The 17,581-nt window shown below is 44.9% G+C and overlaps 1 protein-coding gene across 6 annotated transcripts in view; it reads right to left on the minus strand.

Annotated features, from left to right (window-relative positions):
* Window positions 1-17,581, minus strand: part of usp44 (ubiquitin specific peptidase 44) — a 94,760-nt gene that overhangs the window by 56,035 nt on the left and 21,144 nt on the right. For 3 of the 6 annotated variants that reach the window (XM_072471918.1, XM_072471913.1, XM_072471916.1), the window contains exon 2: window positions 6,140-7,604. In XM_072471918.1, coding sequence (XP_072328019.1) covers window positions 6,140-7,549 — 1,410 coding nt within the window. In that variant the 5' untranslated portion in view covers window positions 7,550-7,604. Of the gene's footprint in view, window positions 1-6,139; window positions 7,605-8,385; window positions 8,774-9,307; window positions 9,423-10,867; window positions 10,952-17,581 lie in introns of those variants that run through there. The other 3 variants (XM_072471914.1, XM_072471915.1, XM_072471917.1) reach the window with 3 other exon arrangements.

A 17,581-nucleotide genomic window follows, 5' to 3' on the forward strand; every position in this document is an offset into this window, starting at 1 on the left:
GTGGGGTTACGGGGAAAGGGTGGAGGAGTGGGCCTAGGCAGGGCGCTCTTTCAGGGGGTCGGTGCAGACTTGATGGGCTGAATGGCCTCCTTCTGCACTGCGGAGAGATGGCAGATGGAGTTTAATCCGGACAAATGTGAGGTAATGCATTTTGGAAGGTCTAATGCAGGTAGGGAATATACGGTGAATGGTAGAACCCTCAAGAGTATTGAAAGTCAAAGAGATCTAGGAGTACAGGTCCACAGGTCACTGAAAGGGGCAACACAGGTGGAGAAGGTAGTCAAGAAGGCATACGGCATGCTTGCCTTCATTGGCCGGGGCATTGAGTATAAGAATTGGCAAGTCATGTTGCAGCTGTATAGAACCTTAGTTAGGCCACACTTGGAGTATAGTGTTCAATTCTGGTCGCCACGCTACCAGAAGGATGTGGAGGCTTTAGAGAGGGTGCAGAAGAGATTTACCAGAATGTTGCCTGGTATGGAGGGCATTAGCTATGAGGAGCGGTTGAAAAAACTCGGTTTGTTCTCACTGGAACGAAGGAGGTTGAGGGGAGACCTGATAGAAGTCTACAAAATTATGAGGGGCATAGACAGAGTGGATATTCAGAGGCTTTTCCCCAGGGTAGAGGGGTCAATTACTAGGGGGCATAGGTTTAAGGTGAGAGGGGCAAGGTTTAGAGTAGATGTACGAGGCAAGTTTTTTACGCAGAGGGTAGTGGGTGCCTGGAACTCGCTACCGGAGGAGGTGGTGGAAGCAGGGACGATAGTGACATTTAAGGGGCATCTTGACAAATACATGAATAGGATGGGAATAGAGGGATACGGACCCAGGAAGTGTAGAAGATTGTAGTTTAGTCGGGCAGCATGGTCGGCACGGGCTTGGAGGGCCGAAGGGCCTGTTCCTGTGCTGTACATTTCTTTGTTCTTTGTAGGGATTCAATGGAAAGGTGAATTGGCCTCTCGAGCTTGCTCCACCAATCAACAAGATCATGGCCAATCTGGTTGTGGCCTTGACTGCACTTTCTTGCCTGTTTCCGTAACCTTTACTCCCTTGTCAGTCAGGAACCTGACTACCTCAGATGCTGCATCCTAATATGTCTCAAAACCTGCTCACTTGCAATTATGCTCGCTCATCCGCCTTTGAATCCAGACGTGTCTCAACTTAAAATTCTTCAATCTTTTCTCTAAATACTTCCATGGCCTTGCTCAACTCTATTTCAAACCTCCTCCGCCTTGTCAACTGGGCTTTAACTGCTTGTGAATTCTTGATTTTCACCATTCTGTTGTTGCCAGCCATGCCTTTAGTTGTCCAAGCCCCAACATGCAGCATCCCTTCTTAAATCTCTCTGCTCGTCTTTTAAAATGCCCATTAAAATCTGCCTCCGAGCAAGATTGCATGCCTGGGAAGTACCTTTGGATATATTACTGGGTTAAAGGTGCTACATAAATGCAAATTGTATAATCACATATTTTGCAACGTCTTTGCTCCAAATCAGTCAGCCTTCCAAGAACAAACTAACTATCGTAATGTCAATGTAGCCAGTGTGACACTCTTATTCAAGAAAGATATGGAAGCCATTCCTAGTCGCGACATGTTGGCCAGTTTAACATCAGTGGTGAGTACATATTTAGAAACAAGAATCATAGAATAAACTCTCAACAGACACTTTGGAAGAGGTTTGAGGTAATTAAGGAGGCAGCATGGATTTGTACAAGACAGATCGTACTTGACTAATCAAATTGAATTTTTTGATGAAGTAATAGGGAAGATTGATGAAGGGAATGCGGTAGATGTCATCAAGGTGGATTTTAAGAAAGCATTTGATAAAGTATCACAAAATTCTGATAGTAAAATTGAGGGTCATGGAATAGAAGGGTCAGTGTTCAATTGGATAAAATATTTCCTGTAGAAAAGAGCGAGCCTCAGCAATTGGTTATTTTTCAGACTGGGCGATAGTAGACAGTGGTGTACCCCAAGGATCAGTGCGAGGATCACTGTCTTTTTTGAAAATGTAAATGATTTGGATGTTCAAATAAAAGAGTAAAACATTTCAAAATGTGAAGATGATGTCAAACCTGGAGGTGTGGCAAAGCGAGGATGGGGCCAATCAGCTCCAACTAGCAGACAAGTGACAGATGGAATTTAATAGACAAATGTGTGGTGATGCAATTTGCCAGAAGGGTTTGAGAGAGGCAATATCGACCTAATGGCACAATTCTAAAAAGCATGCAGGACCGAAGGATACGGGAGCTGCATAAATGTGATAAAGGGTATGTGCATATATTTAACTTTGGGGTACTGAGTACAGAGGTGCTGAACCTTTATAAAGCTCTGGTCAGGGCACAACCAGGGCAGCATAGTTGGGGTTCTTCTCCTTGGAGCAAAGGAGGTTGAGGGAATAGAGGTGTAGAAGACTATGATAGGTTAAGAAAAACTATCCCCATTAGTTGGGAGGGGGTGCAGTCAGAAATTAGAGCTTTTTTATACAGCATGTAGTAATAACCTAAAGCTCACTGCATACGAGTGGTGGAAGCAGAGGTGATAATTGATTTCAAAAGGTAATTGGATGGGTACCTGAGGGAATTTAACCCCATAGCTTTGCAAGTATGAGCTCAAGAATGGGACTGACTAGGTTGCTCTGCAGACCACTGACATGGATTTGATGGACCGAATAGCCTTTATGACTCGGAGATAAAGAGAAACTAGAAAGGTTGGTGGTACTTTAAGTACCCAGCCTGGATAGGATGCACCCCCACAGCGCTGAGGGACGTTAAGGTGGAAATTCTGGAGATACCGGCCACACTCGTGCAATCTTCTTTATATATGGGATGATTACAATTGGTACACTATTGTTCAAAAAATAGGGAGAAGAATAAACTTAGCAATTCCAAGTTTAATGTCAGTGAAAGGAACCTTTCAGAAACAATAATTCAGGAGAGTTAACCATCACTTGGACAAGTATGAATTAATAAAGGTGTACCATCACTATTTGTTACCAAAACAGAAAATGCTGGATAAACTCAGCGGTTCTGCCAGCATCTGTGGAGAGCACAGTTAATGTGTCGAGTCCCTATGAACCTTCTACAGAACTTGTCGGGAGCAAATGGTGTTTGACAACTTAGTTGAGTACTTTTGATGAGGTAACAGAGGGTGGATGTGGGCAGTACAGTTAGTTAATGTGTATGGATTTCCAAAAGGCATTTCATACTGTGCCACATAAGCAGCAAACTAGTAAAACTAAAGCTCATGGATACAAAATTGATGAAACAATAGAAAACATGTTATGGTGAATGTCCATGGGCGATATTGAGGACAGGGTGCAGAGGAGGGCTATGAGACTAATTCCCAGTTTAAAACCCATCATATCTATCAAATGAACTAAAAAGCTGAGGCAGTGCACAAACGTTGGGGTGATCTTATTGAGGTTAAGCTGATGGAGGGAAATAGACTTCATTCCAGTGGCCAGTTTGTTCCAGTTAAAATGCTTGAGCTGGTCAGGGGTCACAAATTTAAGGTGTGAAAGGCCAGTTCCAGGAAGATAGGAACAGAAGTGGGCGATTCAGTCCCTCAGGCCTGTTCCACCATTCAATTAGATCAAATCTGATCTGTAGCTCAACTCTCCCTCTCTTCCAGAAGCCATGTTACACATCAACAGATGGCTCTTTTTCAGGGGTCCACTATTCTTGGGGGAACAAGCTACCAGTGGATGCAGATTGTCTTAATATCTTCAAGCAAATGCTGAACTTACTTCTCACTGAGTTCACATCTTACTAAAGATTAGTACTGCATACAAGTCTTAAGGGCAGATTATCTCCTGGATTAATTTTGATCACCAAGGTGAGGGACAGAGAAATTTCCTAGATTTTTCTCACCTATCCTAGGAAATCACAGATTTTTATGGGCTAGAGGGTATATATCACAATGGTATGGGTCTTTTCCCAATCGCCATGGTTAGAAGAATGAGATCCAACTTATTGAGGACCAGATGCACAAGCACAAATCCAGTAGCTTAATACTTTTGTTATTCTGAATCCATTACCAAACACATAACTGGACAATAAAGCTAATGAATAAGTTCCAGAGAACATTGGAAATTGAGACACACAAGATGGAAATGCCAAACAGTTTAAAAGGTATAAAGAAAATAACAGCGCAGTTCTGAAGGACAGTTGAAGGAAATTTGAACCTGCACCTGACTACATTATACAACATCTTGAAATGGGTTGCGCTATAATTGAATACGTGTTCGATACCCCACAATATTGCTGCTCATGCTGATTAACTCAACACATTCACAAACTGAGACTTCAATCTGCTGTGTATATCTACTTTGGATTTCTCCACCTGGAGAAGATTAAGTACGCCATCCGAGGGTCGGAGGAAGGCTTCCTGTACACTTGGGAGCAGTTTGTCGGCCAGTTCCAAAACCTGCTCGAGGCCAGCAGCGAGGAGTAAGGGAATAAGATTTTTTTTATTTTTTAAAAACACCAAGATAGATGAAGTACCAAAAGACTGCGCAACCCGGGGGGGGGAGGTTACACCACCCCCCCACCTCATTCTGTCCGGAAAATAAAAGAAAGGGAAGTGAGGTCCGATCTCTGATGTGCATCCATTGGGGTTGTTTTAGATCACAAGTAAAGGCAGAGTCAGTGAGTTTGGGGAAGCTTTGAGAAAAGCGAAGCCGAGTTCTTATCTGCTGACTCAGACTCCACAATTCATTTGCAAGTAAGTTAGGTTATAAAGTGATACTATTTCAAAAACGGAGCAGCCTTGTCTAGAGACAAGGGAAAGACAAATCAAGTGAAGCAATAATTTGAAGACCTTCAGATAGATAAGAAGGGATTCTCATAAGAGCCAGGATTTGCCTTGTTAGACACTTATCACCTGAGGGGTTGTTTGTTTAAACTGGATTGAAAGATGCACGTGTATTTTCTTGTTGTTAAATGGGAAATTGAATAGTCGTTTTAAGGTGTACGGGTGTGCTGTCCTTTTCAGGTTTGAAGTTAAAAAGGTTTAATATTATTATTCATAATAAAGTTTTATCTTTAAAAGTAACAAAGCATTATTTCTAAATGCAATCACCCCTGGAGCCACAGTCTTAAAAACAAAAATAAAATACTGAGGTTTTCGGTCCAGAATCTTAGCCACTTGGGATCTGGTTGGGGATCATAAGTCTCACAGACAGACACAAGACTAATGAATGTTGGAGTTACAAGAATGAAGCCAGAAGACACCAGAGGTCAGAACTGTTCTTTGGAGGAAATATAATTGAGGGATAGTCGCAAAGATTAGGAAGGTAACCCTGAAACAAATATTTTCAGTGGTGTTCTTGCACTTAAACTCTTCCCACTTTTCTGCTGGCTTTCCAGGTTAGTGCTTTATGCAAGCATACAATTTAAGTGGCCACAAGACATCAAATCAATTTTACAATAGAAAGGCAAGTTATTCAGCCAATCACACTTGTGTTAGCCCCAGTCAGGCCTTTTCCCACTTATCCTTTGACACTTTTCCATAAATCTTAGCCAATTTCATCTCAAAAGCTGTATCACGCAAAAGTCACAATTGAAGGTTTCAGCAGGTTATTTGGCATGAGGGCGGAGTCACATCCCGTGCCCTTACAAAATAGTCTACATGGCAGCTCTTCAATGAGTGGAAGGGTAGACACACAACCACTGGATAATGATAAGGAGCACAAACTGATTGATCTTCCTCTTTTTAGTCAAGTGGGTAGATAAAAATTTCTGAACCAGCTAAGTTCAGCCTGGGCCAGGAATTAAAGCTGGGATTTTCCAGGTCTCAGCACTTCCTGATGACAGGCAAGTCAATCATGAGATGCTTGAGACTTTGATTTTACCGACTTAATGCTGTCTCAACCTGCCCAATAGAAATTAAATATGCCAAGTGGTGAACATCATGAGGTCATACATACTCAGCATGATCTCATGTTAGGTTCTTCAAGGCTATTTCGTTACGCAGCCCTTTGTTGCCTAACGAGGACACAAAGAGAAACAGTTTACCAAAATATTAGGTTGACTGCTGAGCTGAATTGTAAGATTGTAACTAGACAAACTACCATTTGACAAGTAAAGAACAAAGATGATCAGAGAATGTCACATTTTAGAAGTAACATGGCCGTTACCTGGCTGAGTAGCTGTCCATGGAAAATGGTGTTAACCACAGTCAGAATTCTCTTGATTAGCTTTCGCTGTGTTATGGGAATAGGGGCGGTACACATTGTTCTTGTGGCTTCCAACTCCTGCTGTACTTTATCCAACAGCTCACAGAGGAATTCCTGAGCATCCTGCTGGGCATATCCACGGAATGTTGGGATAAGTCTCCATACGCAGTGTAACATAGCAAAGGGAGATACAAGTGCCCACTTGCCAGACCACATGACCAGAAAAAGGGTGTGGAGTTCGTGGCACAGAGATATATGCTTTGAGCTTGGTTCCTTTAGCTGAATGAGCTCCCTATTTCTGCTCCTAGATGCTCCCCCACTTAATCCTTCAGACAGACTGGGTCGTCTTGACCCCTTTTCCTCATCTATCAAAGATGTACCTATACTTGAGTTAATGTCAGTAACCAAATACCTCTGGCTGGTGGACCTCGTTTTCCCATTCGCTGTACTAGTCAGCAGTTCTTGGGTTTGACTTAAATCAAAATGCAAGAAACACTCACAAAATATTTGCAAGTGACTTAGCACTTGTAGAATGGAGTTCATGTAGCAGGTATTCCCCAGATTTCTCAGTCCTGTCACACCAGGTGTGACAGTTGGCCGCCGTTTAATAGGAGAATCACTAATTTTTTTCAATCGAACTGTGCTTGAGGTAAGGCCAGCTGTTACCGCTGGATATTTTGCTGATGTCCTTAGCGCTGATGTGTCACTAATTTGAGGGGGCTCATTTAGACGTGAGCTCTTTCGGGGTGGTGTACTCAGCAGCTCGGCGTGCTGCCGCCGTTTTCGCTCTTGTCGTCTTTGTCTGGCTTCTTCCCTTTTCATTTCAGTCTCCTCCTTTAATCGTTCTTCTTCAAGTCTCAGCTTGCCACTGCATGTCAGTGCAAACCAAGACTGGAAGACTTTAGACATGAGCAATTTACGGCGATGCCAAAGTGCCGTGAACATCCGATCTTCATTCCGCAGCTGCGCTTGGGCACATCCCCGAGAAAGGTACGAGTCATCAGTTCCTGCATTCGACCGCAAGGTTCTACCACTTCGGGTTGTGCAGTCATAGTTCTGACTCTTGATTGCACTTAATGTGCTCCGCAACAATTTTAGATCACCTGTAGCATTGTCATTCAGCACATAGTCATCACATACGTAACAAAATACATACAGTTCATTTACTTCCAAGGCCACGGGGTGCTTACTTTCCTGAAAATGTTTTAGTGCATGTTCTTCATTGTATCGTCCACAAGCAACATGTGAACAGCTGAGACATGCCCACATTGACTCTGTAGTATTGCAGTCTAAACAATGCCATTTTTGTGGGTTTAGGATCGAATGGTCCTGGGCAAGCCGTAGCCGCCCTACATGCTTGCATTTATCCATTGATTTCACGTGTTACCATTCTGAAAGATGCATGACAAACATCCAATATGTTAACCTGCAAGATATACAAAAACAAACTGAGCATGGATAACAATCATGAAAGTTCTTCAAATAATCATTTAAACTTCCACAAGCAGGAAATGTGTGGCAGAATATGTGGTGCTTCAATATAGGTCAAAATGTTTAGGGGTAATAAATTAAAAATTCCTCCACAAGGGCGGCATGGTGGCTAGCAGAGATGCCAGGGACCCGGGTTCAATTCCGGCCTTGGGTGACTGTGTGGAAATTGTACGTGCTCCCCGTGCCTGCATGAGATTCCTCCGGGTGCTCCGGTTTCCTCCCAGAGTCCAAAGATGTGCAGGTTAGGTGGACTGACCATGATAAATTGCCCCTTAGTGTTCAGGGATGTGCAGTTTAGGTTATGGGGTCACAGGCATAGGGCGGGGTGGATTGGTGAGTGGACATGGGTAGAATGCTCTTTCAAAGGGTCGGTGCAATCTCGAATAGTCTCCTTCTGCACTGTAGGGATTCTATGCTATCCATTCTATCTGGAACATTTGCCATTATAGAGGCTGGGAGTATTATCAGATACTCTCCACAGGTTAGGATTATTTACTCAAGCCATAAGTACTCCTGCATAGCCTTCAGCTGAAAGTTGACACTGCCCTACAAGTCTGGCCACAGATTTTCCAACTTTACTGGTGCATTAAGTCAAAAGAGCAATTTTGAAAAGTATTTATCAGTTGCCCTTCAATTAACAGTATGAGATTTTCCAGCTTAACACATGATTATTTTCATTTCCCCCACCAATTTCAATCCATGGGACTATAACTCACCACTGAATTCACAAAAGAGGCTGGTTTAGCTCAGTGGGTTAGACAGCAAGTTTGTGATACAGAACAAGGCCAACAGCATTGGTTCAATTCCCATACCAGCTGAGAATTCGGAATTCTTCCTGTGTACCCGAACAGGCGCTGGAATGTGGCGACTAGGGGCTTTTCACAGTAACTTCATTGCAGTGTTAATGTAAGCCTACTTATGACAATAAAGGTTATTTATCATTTATGTTGGGCACTTTTTGGAAACGTTAGGGACCTTCAAGCAGCTATTGGATAGGTACATGGATTACGGTAGAATGATGAGGTGTAGATTAATTTGTTCTTAATCTAGGACAAAGGTTTGGCACAATATCGTGGGCTGATGGGCCTGTTTTGTGCTGTATTTTTATATGTTCTATGTTCTTTACTGAAGTTATAAAAGCCCTGTGGAAAATGACAAAAGTACAAGTTAATAATTTTCTCACTAAATGTCTGAGACACAACGAGGGACTACCCAATGAGTGTCAGCATTAGAGATAAAACAGCACTTTCAGTCAAGGAATTGATCAAATGTTCGATCCTGGCTCTGGGTTACTGTCAGTGTGGAGTTTGCACCTTCTCCCCGTTTTAGCGTGGATTTCACTCCACAACCCGAAGATGTGCAGGGTAGGTGAATTGGCCATGCTCAATTGCCCCTTATTTGGAAAAAATGAATTGGGTACTCTAAATTTATATTAAAAAAATAATTTTTAAAAAATCAAAATTATTACTGTCTGTCTCACATTCTCCTCGTGTCTGCGTGGGACCGCCCCCACAACCCAAGAATGTGCAGGGTAGGTGGATTGGCCACACTAAATTGCCCCTTATTTGGGAAAAAAAACAATTGGGTACTCTAAATTTATATTTAAAAAAATTACTGTCTGTCTCAGCAGTAACATACATTCACATGGCATTTTCTATTCACAACTTGTGCAATTTGTTTATTCTTCCACAGGATGTGGGTGGTGCTTTCAACAGTGAAGGAACGGCGACATATTTCCAAGTCCAGATAGTACGTGGCCTGGAGGAGATCTTGCAGGTAGTGGTGTTTCCATGTGTCTGCTGTGTCCCATGTGTCTGCTGCCTTTGTCCGTCTAGGTGTTCGAGATGATTTGATAGCGCAAAAGCTAATCAATTATATGCATAATATATTGTAACACTCATTTCTATTTGATGAGGTTTTGTTAAAGGAAAGTTGGGAGCCAGGAAAAAAAAAAAAATCATTCAAGCTACTAAACTCATTTTTAAGTGATATTTTTAAAATTTTGAATGAATGTAATTTTTCTTGTTAATATAATACTCCTTCCCTATTCACTGCTCCAATGGGGAGTAAGAAACAATGGGGGCCACAGTGTGAGGGCTGTTGTCTGGGAAATCTGAAACACCAACCTCAACTGAGGTTCACTGGCGTTCACACCAGTTTACGGTGACAGTTCTCATTGTTAACTATGGAGCTGCTCCAGAATGTGCAGGCAAAACATTGGGGATGTTTGAAATTTGAAAAATGATGTAAATACTCAGCAGCCCAGGTAACATCCCCAGAGACAGAATTAAAATTAATGTTTCAGGTTAATGACCTTTCATCAGCAGCAGGAAAAACTAGAAATCTAACAAGTTGAATTTAAATACAGAGACAGGAAAAAGAGGGAGGAAAGTACAAAAACAAGGAATATGATGGGTAGAAGACAGAAAATGCTGGTAAAACTCAGCAGATCTGGCAGCAGCTGTGGATCTTCGGAATGGTTCTGACAATTGGAACATTCTTTGCTCCTGTCCTACTTGGCTCTAACCTACTTCCCTCCAAAAAGAAAATAGTCAAATTCTACAGAATCAACTAATTTATTCTGCAATTTGGATTGCTTTTGACATATGTCCCTGCATCACGCCATCCAGCAGGGTTAAATAACCATCAAATAGAAATGACTTGCCAATGAGGATGTGTTTAATAACTCCACTGTTCGCAATTTCAGCAGAGATGTCAGGTTTGCAATTGCTATTTGACGTGGGCACCGAAAATGACAATGACACACCCAATCCTGTTGACCCTGTAAAGTACTCCACTTATATGAAATGAAATGAAATGAAAATCGCTTATTGTCACAAGTAGGCTTCAAATGAAGTTACTGTGAAAAGCCCCTAGTCGCCACATTCCGGCGCCTGTTCGGGGAGGCTGTTACGGGAGGCTTGTGTCACTTCTTAACTCTCCAAACTCTGTCAAGGCACAAGTCAGGAGTATGATGAAATACTTTCCACTTGAAGCTCCAACAAACTCAAGACGCTCAACAACACCCAGGACAAACCGGCCCACTTGACTGGCAGCCCATCCACACCTTGCAAGATGCACTACAGCAACTCACCAAGTCTCTTTTGAAAGCACCTTCCAAACCTACAATCTTGAACACCTAGACGGACAAAGGCAACAGACACATGGGACACAGCAGACACATGAAAACACCACTACCTGCAAGATCTCCTCCAGGCCACGTACTATCTGGACTTGGAAATATGTCGCCGTTCCTTCACTGTTGAAAGCACCACCCACATCCTGTGGAAGAATAAACAAATTGCACAAGTTGTGAATAGAAAATGCCACGTGAATGTATGTTACTGCTGAGACAGACAGTAATTAACAAAAATATAAATTTAGAGTACCCAATTATTTTTTTTCCAAATAAGGGGCAATTTAGTGTGGCCAATCCACCTATCCTGCACATTCTTGGGTTGTGGGGGCGGTCCCACGCAGACACGAGGAGAATGTGAGGCAGACAGTAATAATTTCGATTTTTTGAATTATTTTTTAATATAAATTTAGAGTACCCAATTCATTTTTTCCAATTAAGGGGCAATTTAGCACGGCCAATTCACCTACCCTGCACATCTTCGGGTTGTGGGAGTGAAACCCACGCAAACACGGGGAGAAGGTGCAAACTCCATACTGACGGTAACCCAGAGCCAGGATCGAACCTGGGACTTCAGCGCAGTGAGACAGCAGTGCTATCCACTGCACCACCATGCTGCCCCACATTACTGAATTATAACCTAATTTGGACATAACATTAAACAATTGCAAGAATGTTGCTTTTGTTGTGGTTTATTTTTACATAACCATTCGGTTAACATGCAGTATGTCATTTCCTGATCTGAATTATTCAACGGTTACTGTTTTACACTAGTTATTGTAAAAAAAAATGTTTCTACAACTACATACAATCTCATCAGTTAGCTGTATAACTGGAGAGAATCCGGAGAGTCGGGGAATGGGTCAAATCTCTGGGTGGCAGACGAACCTCTATTGAATATTCAGATGCCTCCTAACAGCAGCAGTCCTCTGGTTCTGAAGTGTCACTCGCAATTATATAATTTGTGGTGAGGTTTGGGTCTGCAACAGTCTGACACAGCACTAACAACTGGCACAAGTTGAAACTATTGAAATAGGCAGAGGCTGGGACTTTTCCATTCCCCAAAACCTAGGATATTTAAACATCAGCTCTGTACACACAAATATGCAAAACAATCAATGGAATTGGCAATGGTTTACTGACCAAATTAAGCAAGATCTAAAAACTAAATTGTAGACAAGTTCATTTTAAATACAATACCGATTATCCATCGGAAAGGAGGGGACCTCCACAGGGGAGATGGAAATTATGGATTAAAGTGGCACACTGAATCCAAAATTGGCTGAAGGACAGGAAGTAGAGTGAAGTAGAGTCCCTGCCGGTTGCACCTTCCCTCTCGATTTCTCCATTGCTTCCTCCCTCCCGATTTCTCCACTGCTGTTTTTTTGCACTGGAGTGCTGACTTTGGGCTGCATTAGGGTGCTACGGTGGGGGTTCGATGACGGAGGGAGTTAGGTGAGGAGGGAGCAAGGTGCTCCTTTAATTTCCTATATTTCCTCAAAGAGCGTGAGGGGAGCCGGGAATTTACAAAGAGTACAGCTGACTGTGAGCAGAGTCGGAGTTCCAGCTGGTTCACAGGGCAGAATCTCAGCTACATTCTGTAAGGTAAGAGCTGTTTTGGGGGGGGGGGGGGGGGGGGGGGGGGGGTTTGGGCGGGGGGGGGGGGGGGGGCCAGCAAACTATATTTGTATCATTCAGCAGAATCACTAATTTTAGAGGGTTCACTTGAGAGAGGAAATGAATGAAAATCGCTTATTGTCACAAGTAGGCTTCAAATAAAGTTACTGTGAAACGCCCCTAGTTGCCTCATTCCGGCGCCTGTTCGGGGAGGCTGGTACGGGAATTGAACCGTGCTGCTGGCCTGCCTTGGTCTGCTTTCAAAGCCAGCGATTTAGCCCTGTACGGAGCAGCAGTATATATTTTTTTAAAGGCCTAACGGGTGTTTAATCTTTCATTCTTTTTTCCTTTTAAATCTCTTTGGGAATTCAGGTCAGAGGGGATGGAAGCGAGGGCAGTTGCATGCACCTCCTGTAGGATGTGGGTAGTGAGGGACACCACTAGTGTCCCCACTGACTACACCCATAAGACCATAAGACATAGGAGCAGAATTAGGCCCATCGGGTCTACTCCGCCATTCAATCATGGCTGATATTTTCTCATCCCCATTCTCCTGCCTTCTCCCCATAACCCCTGATCCCCTAATTAATCAAAAACCTATTTATCTCGGTCTTAAAGACACTCAGTGATTTGACCTCCACAGCCTTCTGCAGTAAAGAGTTCCACAGATTCACCACCCTCAGGTTGAAGAAATCCTTCCTCATCTCAGTTTTAAAGGATCGTCCCTTTAGTCTGAGATTGTATCCTCTGGTTCTAGTTTCTCCTACAAGTGGAAGCATCCTCTCCACGTCCACTCTATCCAGGCCTTGCAGTATCCTGTAAGTTTCAATAAGATACCCCCTCATCCTTCTAAACTCCAACGAATACAGACCCAGAGTCGTCAACCATTCCTCATATGACAAGTTCTTCATTCCTGGGATCATTCTTCTGAACCTCCTCTGGACCCTTTCCAAGGCCAGCACATCCTTCCTTAGACACTATGTTCCACAAACTGCTCACAATACTCCAAATGGGGTCTGACCAGAGCTTTATACAGCCTCAGAAGTACATCCCTGGTCTTATATTCTGGCCCTCTTGACATGAATGTTAACATTGCATTTGCCTTCTTAACTGCCGATTGAACCTGCACATTAACCTTAAGGGAATCGTAAACAAGGACTTTGTGCTTCTGATTTCCTAAGCATGTCCCACTTCCGGGGGAAGTGCACGCAACTACAGCTCCTCAGACTGCATTAGCGAGCTGGAGGAACTTCACATCATCCAGGAGGCAGAGGGGGTGATAGGGAGGAGTTACAGGGAGGTAGCCACACCCAATGTTCAGGGCAAGGGTAGCTGGGATACAGTCGGGGGAAGGAAAGGGAATGCACAGACAGTGCAGGGATCCCCCGTGGCTGTTCCCCTTCAAAACAAGTATACTGTTTTGGATGCTGTGAGAAGAGACGACACGACCTACCAGGGGAAAGCCATAGCGGCCAGATCTCTGGCACTGAGCCTGCGCTGTGGCTCCGAAGGGAAGGGGGGAAGAATTGAAAAGCGATAGTGATAGGAGGCTCAATAGTTAGGGGAACGGATAGGAGATTCTGTGGTCGCAAACAAGACTCCCATAAGGTATGTTGCCTCCTGGGTGCCAGGGTCAGGGATGTCTCAGATCGAATCTACAGGAGTTTTTTTTTTAGAAAATATTTTATTGAGGCATTTATAATTTTAACATTATAATCTTTTAAACAGAGAGATCCAACACACGCAAAACCCCCCACAATAACACACCCAACTCCCCCAGCCCTAAACCCTAACTACCCATACATTGGATTCCCTGCCCTTAATATCGTCATTTTCATGCCTCCACCTCCCTCCCCTCCCCCACCGGACGGTCAATTTTCCTTGAAGAAGTCGATGAAAGGCTGCCAACTCCGAGCAAACCCCTGTAACGAACCCCTTAAGGCAAACTTAATTTTCTCTAGCCTAAGAACCCCTGCCATGTCACTGACCCAAATCCCCCAATTTGGAGGCTCCACCCTAGTAAAATCCGTCTCCGGGCCACCAGGGAGGAAAAGACCAAAGCGTCAGCCTCTCTCCCCCCCCCCATGGCTCCCGAATCTTCCGACACTCCAAATATTGCCATCTGTGGGCTCGGAGTCACCCTCCCTTCCAGGACCTCTGACATGACATCTGAAAATCCCTGCCAAAATCCCCTCAGCCTTGGACATGCCCAAAACATATGTACATGATTTGCAGGACTTCCCACACACCACCCACACCTGTCCTCAAAAAACCTACTCATCCGGGCCACAGTCTTATGAGTCATGTGGATCGCCTTGAACTGGATCAGGCTAAGCCTGGCACACGATGAGGATGCATTGACTCTCCTCAGGGCCTTCTACCATAACCCAACTTCCAACTCTCCTCCCACTTCCTCTTCACATCCCCAATTGGAACCCCTTCCCGCTTCATCAGTTCCTTCTACATTTACGAGACCCTCATCTCCCCAACCCCTGATTTAGACAACACCTTATCCTGTAGTTCCCTTAGTGGGAGGCGATGAAAGCTCGGGACCCGTCTCCCGGACAAAATCCTGTACCTGCAGGTACCGGAACCCATTTCCACCCAGTAATTCAAACTCCTCCTCGAGCTCCTCCAGGCTCGGGACACCCTCCTCAATAAAGAGGTCCCAAAATCTCTCAATCCCTGCCTGCTTCCACCTCGTGAAGCCCCTGTCCAGCCCCCCAAAGCGAACCGATGATTATCACAAATCGGTGACCACAGTCTAATGTACTGCCTCCATTACTCCCACACTCTCAGGGCTGTCACTACCACTGGGCTTGTGGAGTACCACCCCAGCGAGAACGGCAAAGGTGCCGTTAACAAAACCTTCAGACACGTGCCGTTGCAAGATGCTGCCTCCACTCGCACCCACACCGGCCTCTCCTCCACTACTCATCGATATTTTAGCCGTCCAGTAGTAATTAATAAAGTTCAGAGGGGCCAAGCCCCCCTCCCGGCTCCCCTGTTCAAGAGGGAACTTCTTCATCCTCGGGGCTCTCCCAGACTATATTAAAACCAGAGATTGCGGCATTCATCTTCCCAAAAAAATGCCTTGGGGATGAAGATTGGAAGACACTGAAACACGAACAGCAAACTTGGGAGGACTGTCATTTTCAGTCTGTACCCTCCCCGCCTGTGACAGTGGGAGCATGTCCCACCTACGGAAGTCCCCTTTCATTTGCTCAATCGACCCGGCCAAATTTAGTTTATGAAGCTGACCCCAGCCCCTTGAATCACCAGGTACCTAAATCTCCCTCCCACCACTTTGAACGCCATCGCCCTCAGTCTTCTCTCCTGCCCCCTTGCCTGGATCACAAAAAATCTCTCTGCTGCCCATATTCAGTTTGTAACCTGAGAACTGACTAAATTCCTCCAGTATCCCCATAGCGGGTCTGTTATATAAAGGAGCAAGTCCACCGCATAAAGCGAGACCCTATGTTCCCCACACCCTCTCACTATTCCCACCAAATGCTCAATGCTCTCAGCGCCTTTGCCAAAGGTTCTAGGGCCAGGGCAAACAGTAGTGGGGAGAGTGGACACTCCTGTCTCGCCCCCAGCACAGACTAAAATATTCTGATTGAACCTAGTTTGTCCTTACATTCGCCACCGATGTCGGATATAGCAACCGGACCCAATTCACAAATCCCTGCCCAAACCCTCCCAGAACATCCCACAAGTACTTCCACTCCACTCGATCAACAGCCTTTTCTGCATCCATGGCCACCACCATCTCGACCTCGCGCCCCTCCTCAGGCATCATTATTAAATTTAGGAACCACCTAATGTTGGACGTCAGGTGTCACCCCTTAACAAATCCCCTATTACCCCTGGAATACAATCCTCTATGCGTGTGCCCAAGATCTTTGCCAGCAATTTTGCATCTACATTTAACAGGGAGATTGGCCTGTTTGAGCCACAGCTCTCCGGATCCTTATCCCGCTTCAAAATAAGGGATATCGATGCTTGCGAAAGCGTTGGGGGGAGCACTCCTTTAACTCATTAAAAGCCTTTACCAGGAGCGGCCTCAACAGTCCGGAAAACTTTTTATAAAACTCAACCGGGTATCCGTCTGGTCCCAGGGCTTTACCCGGTTGCTTTACCCCCAACCCATCTATAACCTCCCCAAGCCCAATTATGGCTCCCAAATCCTCCACCAACCCCTCGTCTATCGTCGGGAACTCCAGCCCTCCCAGAAATTGCTTCATCCTGCTGGTTTTTCCCCATATTCATACCCTTTATCCTCCTCAGCTGTCCCTCTGCCTTACCTGTAGACAGGAGCCCAAATTCCAGCTGCAGTCTCTGACACCCCGTCAAAAGCCCGTCATCCAGATTCCGCATACCTCCTGCCCACCTGTAAAATTTCGCCTACCAATCTGTCCAACTCCGCCCGTTCAGTCTTTTCCTTATGGGCCCGAATTGAGATGAATTCCCCCTTAATAACCGCCTTCAGACCCTCCCATACCACCCCCGCCAAAATCTCACCCGTGTCATTGATCTGAATGGCCTCCCTCACCCGCCCACATACCTCCTCCTCCGCTATTAACCCCATATCCAACCTCCATTGCGGGCGCTGGGCCTTTCCCTTGCTTACTTGCATGTCCACCCAGTGCGGGGCGTGGTCTGACACCACTATTCCTGAATATTCAGCATCTACCACCTCAGCCAGCAGCGTTTGTCCATCACAAAGAAGTCTATCCGAGAATACACCTTATGCACATGGGAATAGAATGAAAACTCCTTACTCCTCGGCCTCCCAAATCTCCATGGATCCACCCCACCATGCGCTCCCTTGCCATAGCTGATACCTTCCCAGACCTAGAACTCAACCAGTCCAGCCTTGGATCCAGAACTGTGTTGAAATCTCCCCCCATAATCAGTCGATGTGAATCTAGGTCTGGGATCTTCCCAAGCACCCGTCTAACAAACTCATCATCCCAGTTCAGGGCATATATATTTACCAACACCACGTCCATTCCCTCGAGCTTCCACTAACCAGAGCATATCTACTTAGTGGGTCCGCTTCTATATTCCCACCTCGAATGCCACCCGCTTATTAACCAAGATTGCCACGCCCCTCGTTTTAAAGTCTAAGCCCGAATGGAACACCTGACCAACCC

This window comes from Scyliorhinus torazame, chromosome 13, assembly GCF_047496885.1.
Source record: "Scyliorhinus torazame isolate Kashiwa2021f chromosome 13, sScyTor2.1, whole genome shotgun sequence".
Lineage (NCBI taxonomy): Eukaryota > Metazoa > Chordata > Chondrichthyes > Carcharhiniformes > Scyliorhinidae > Scyliorhinus > Scyliorhinus torazame.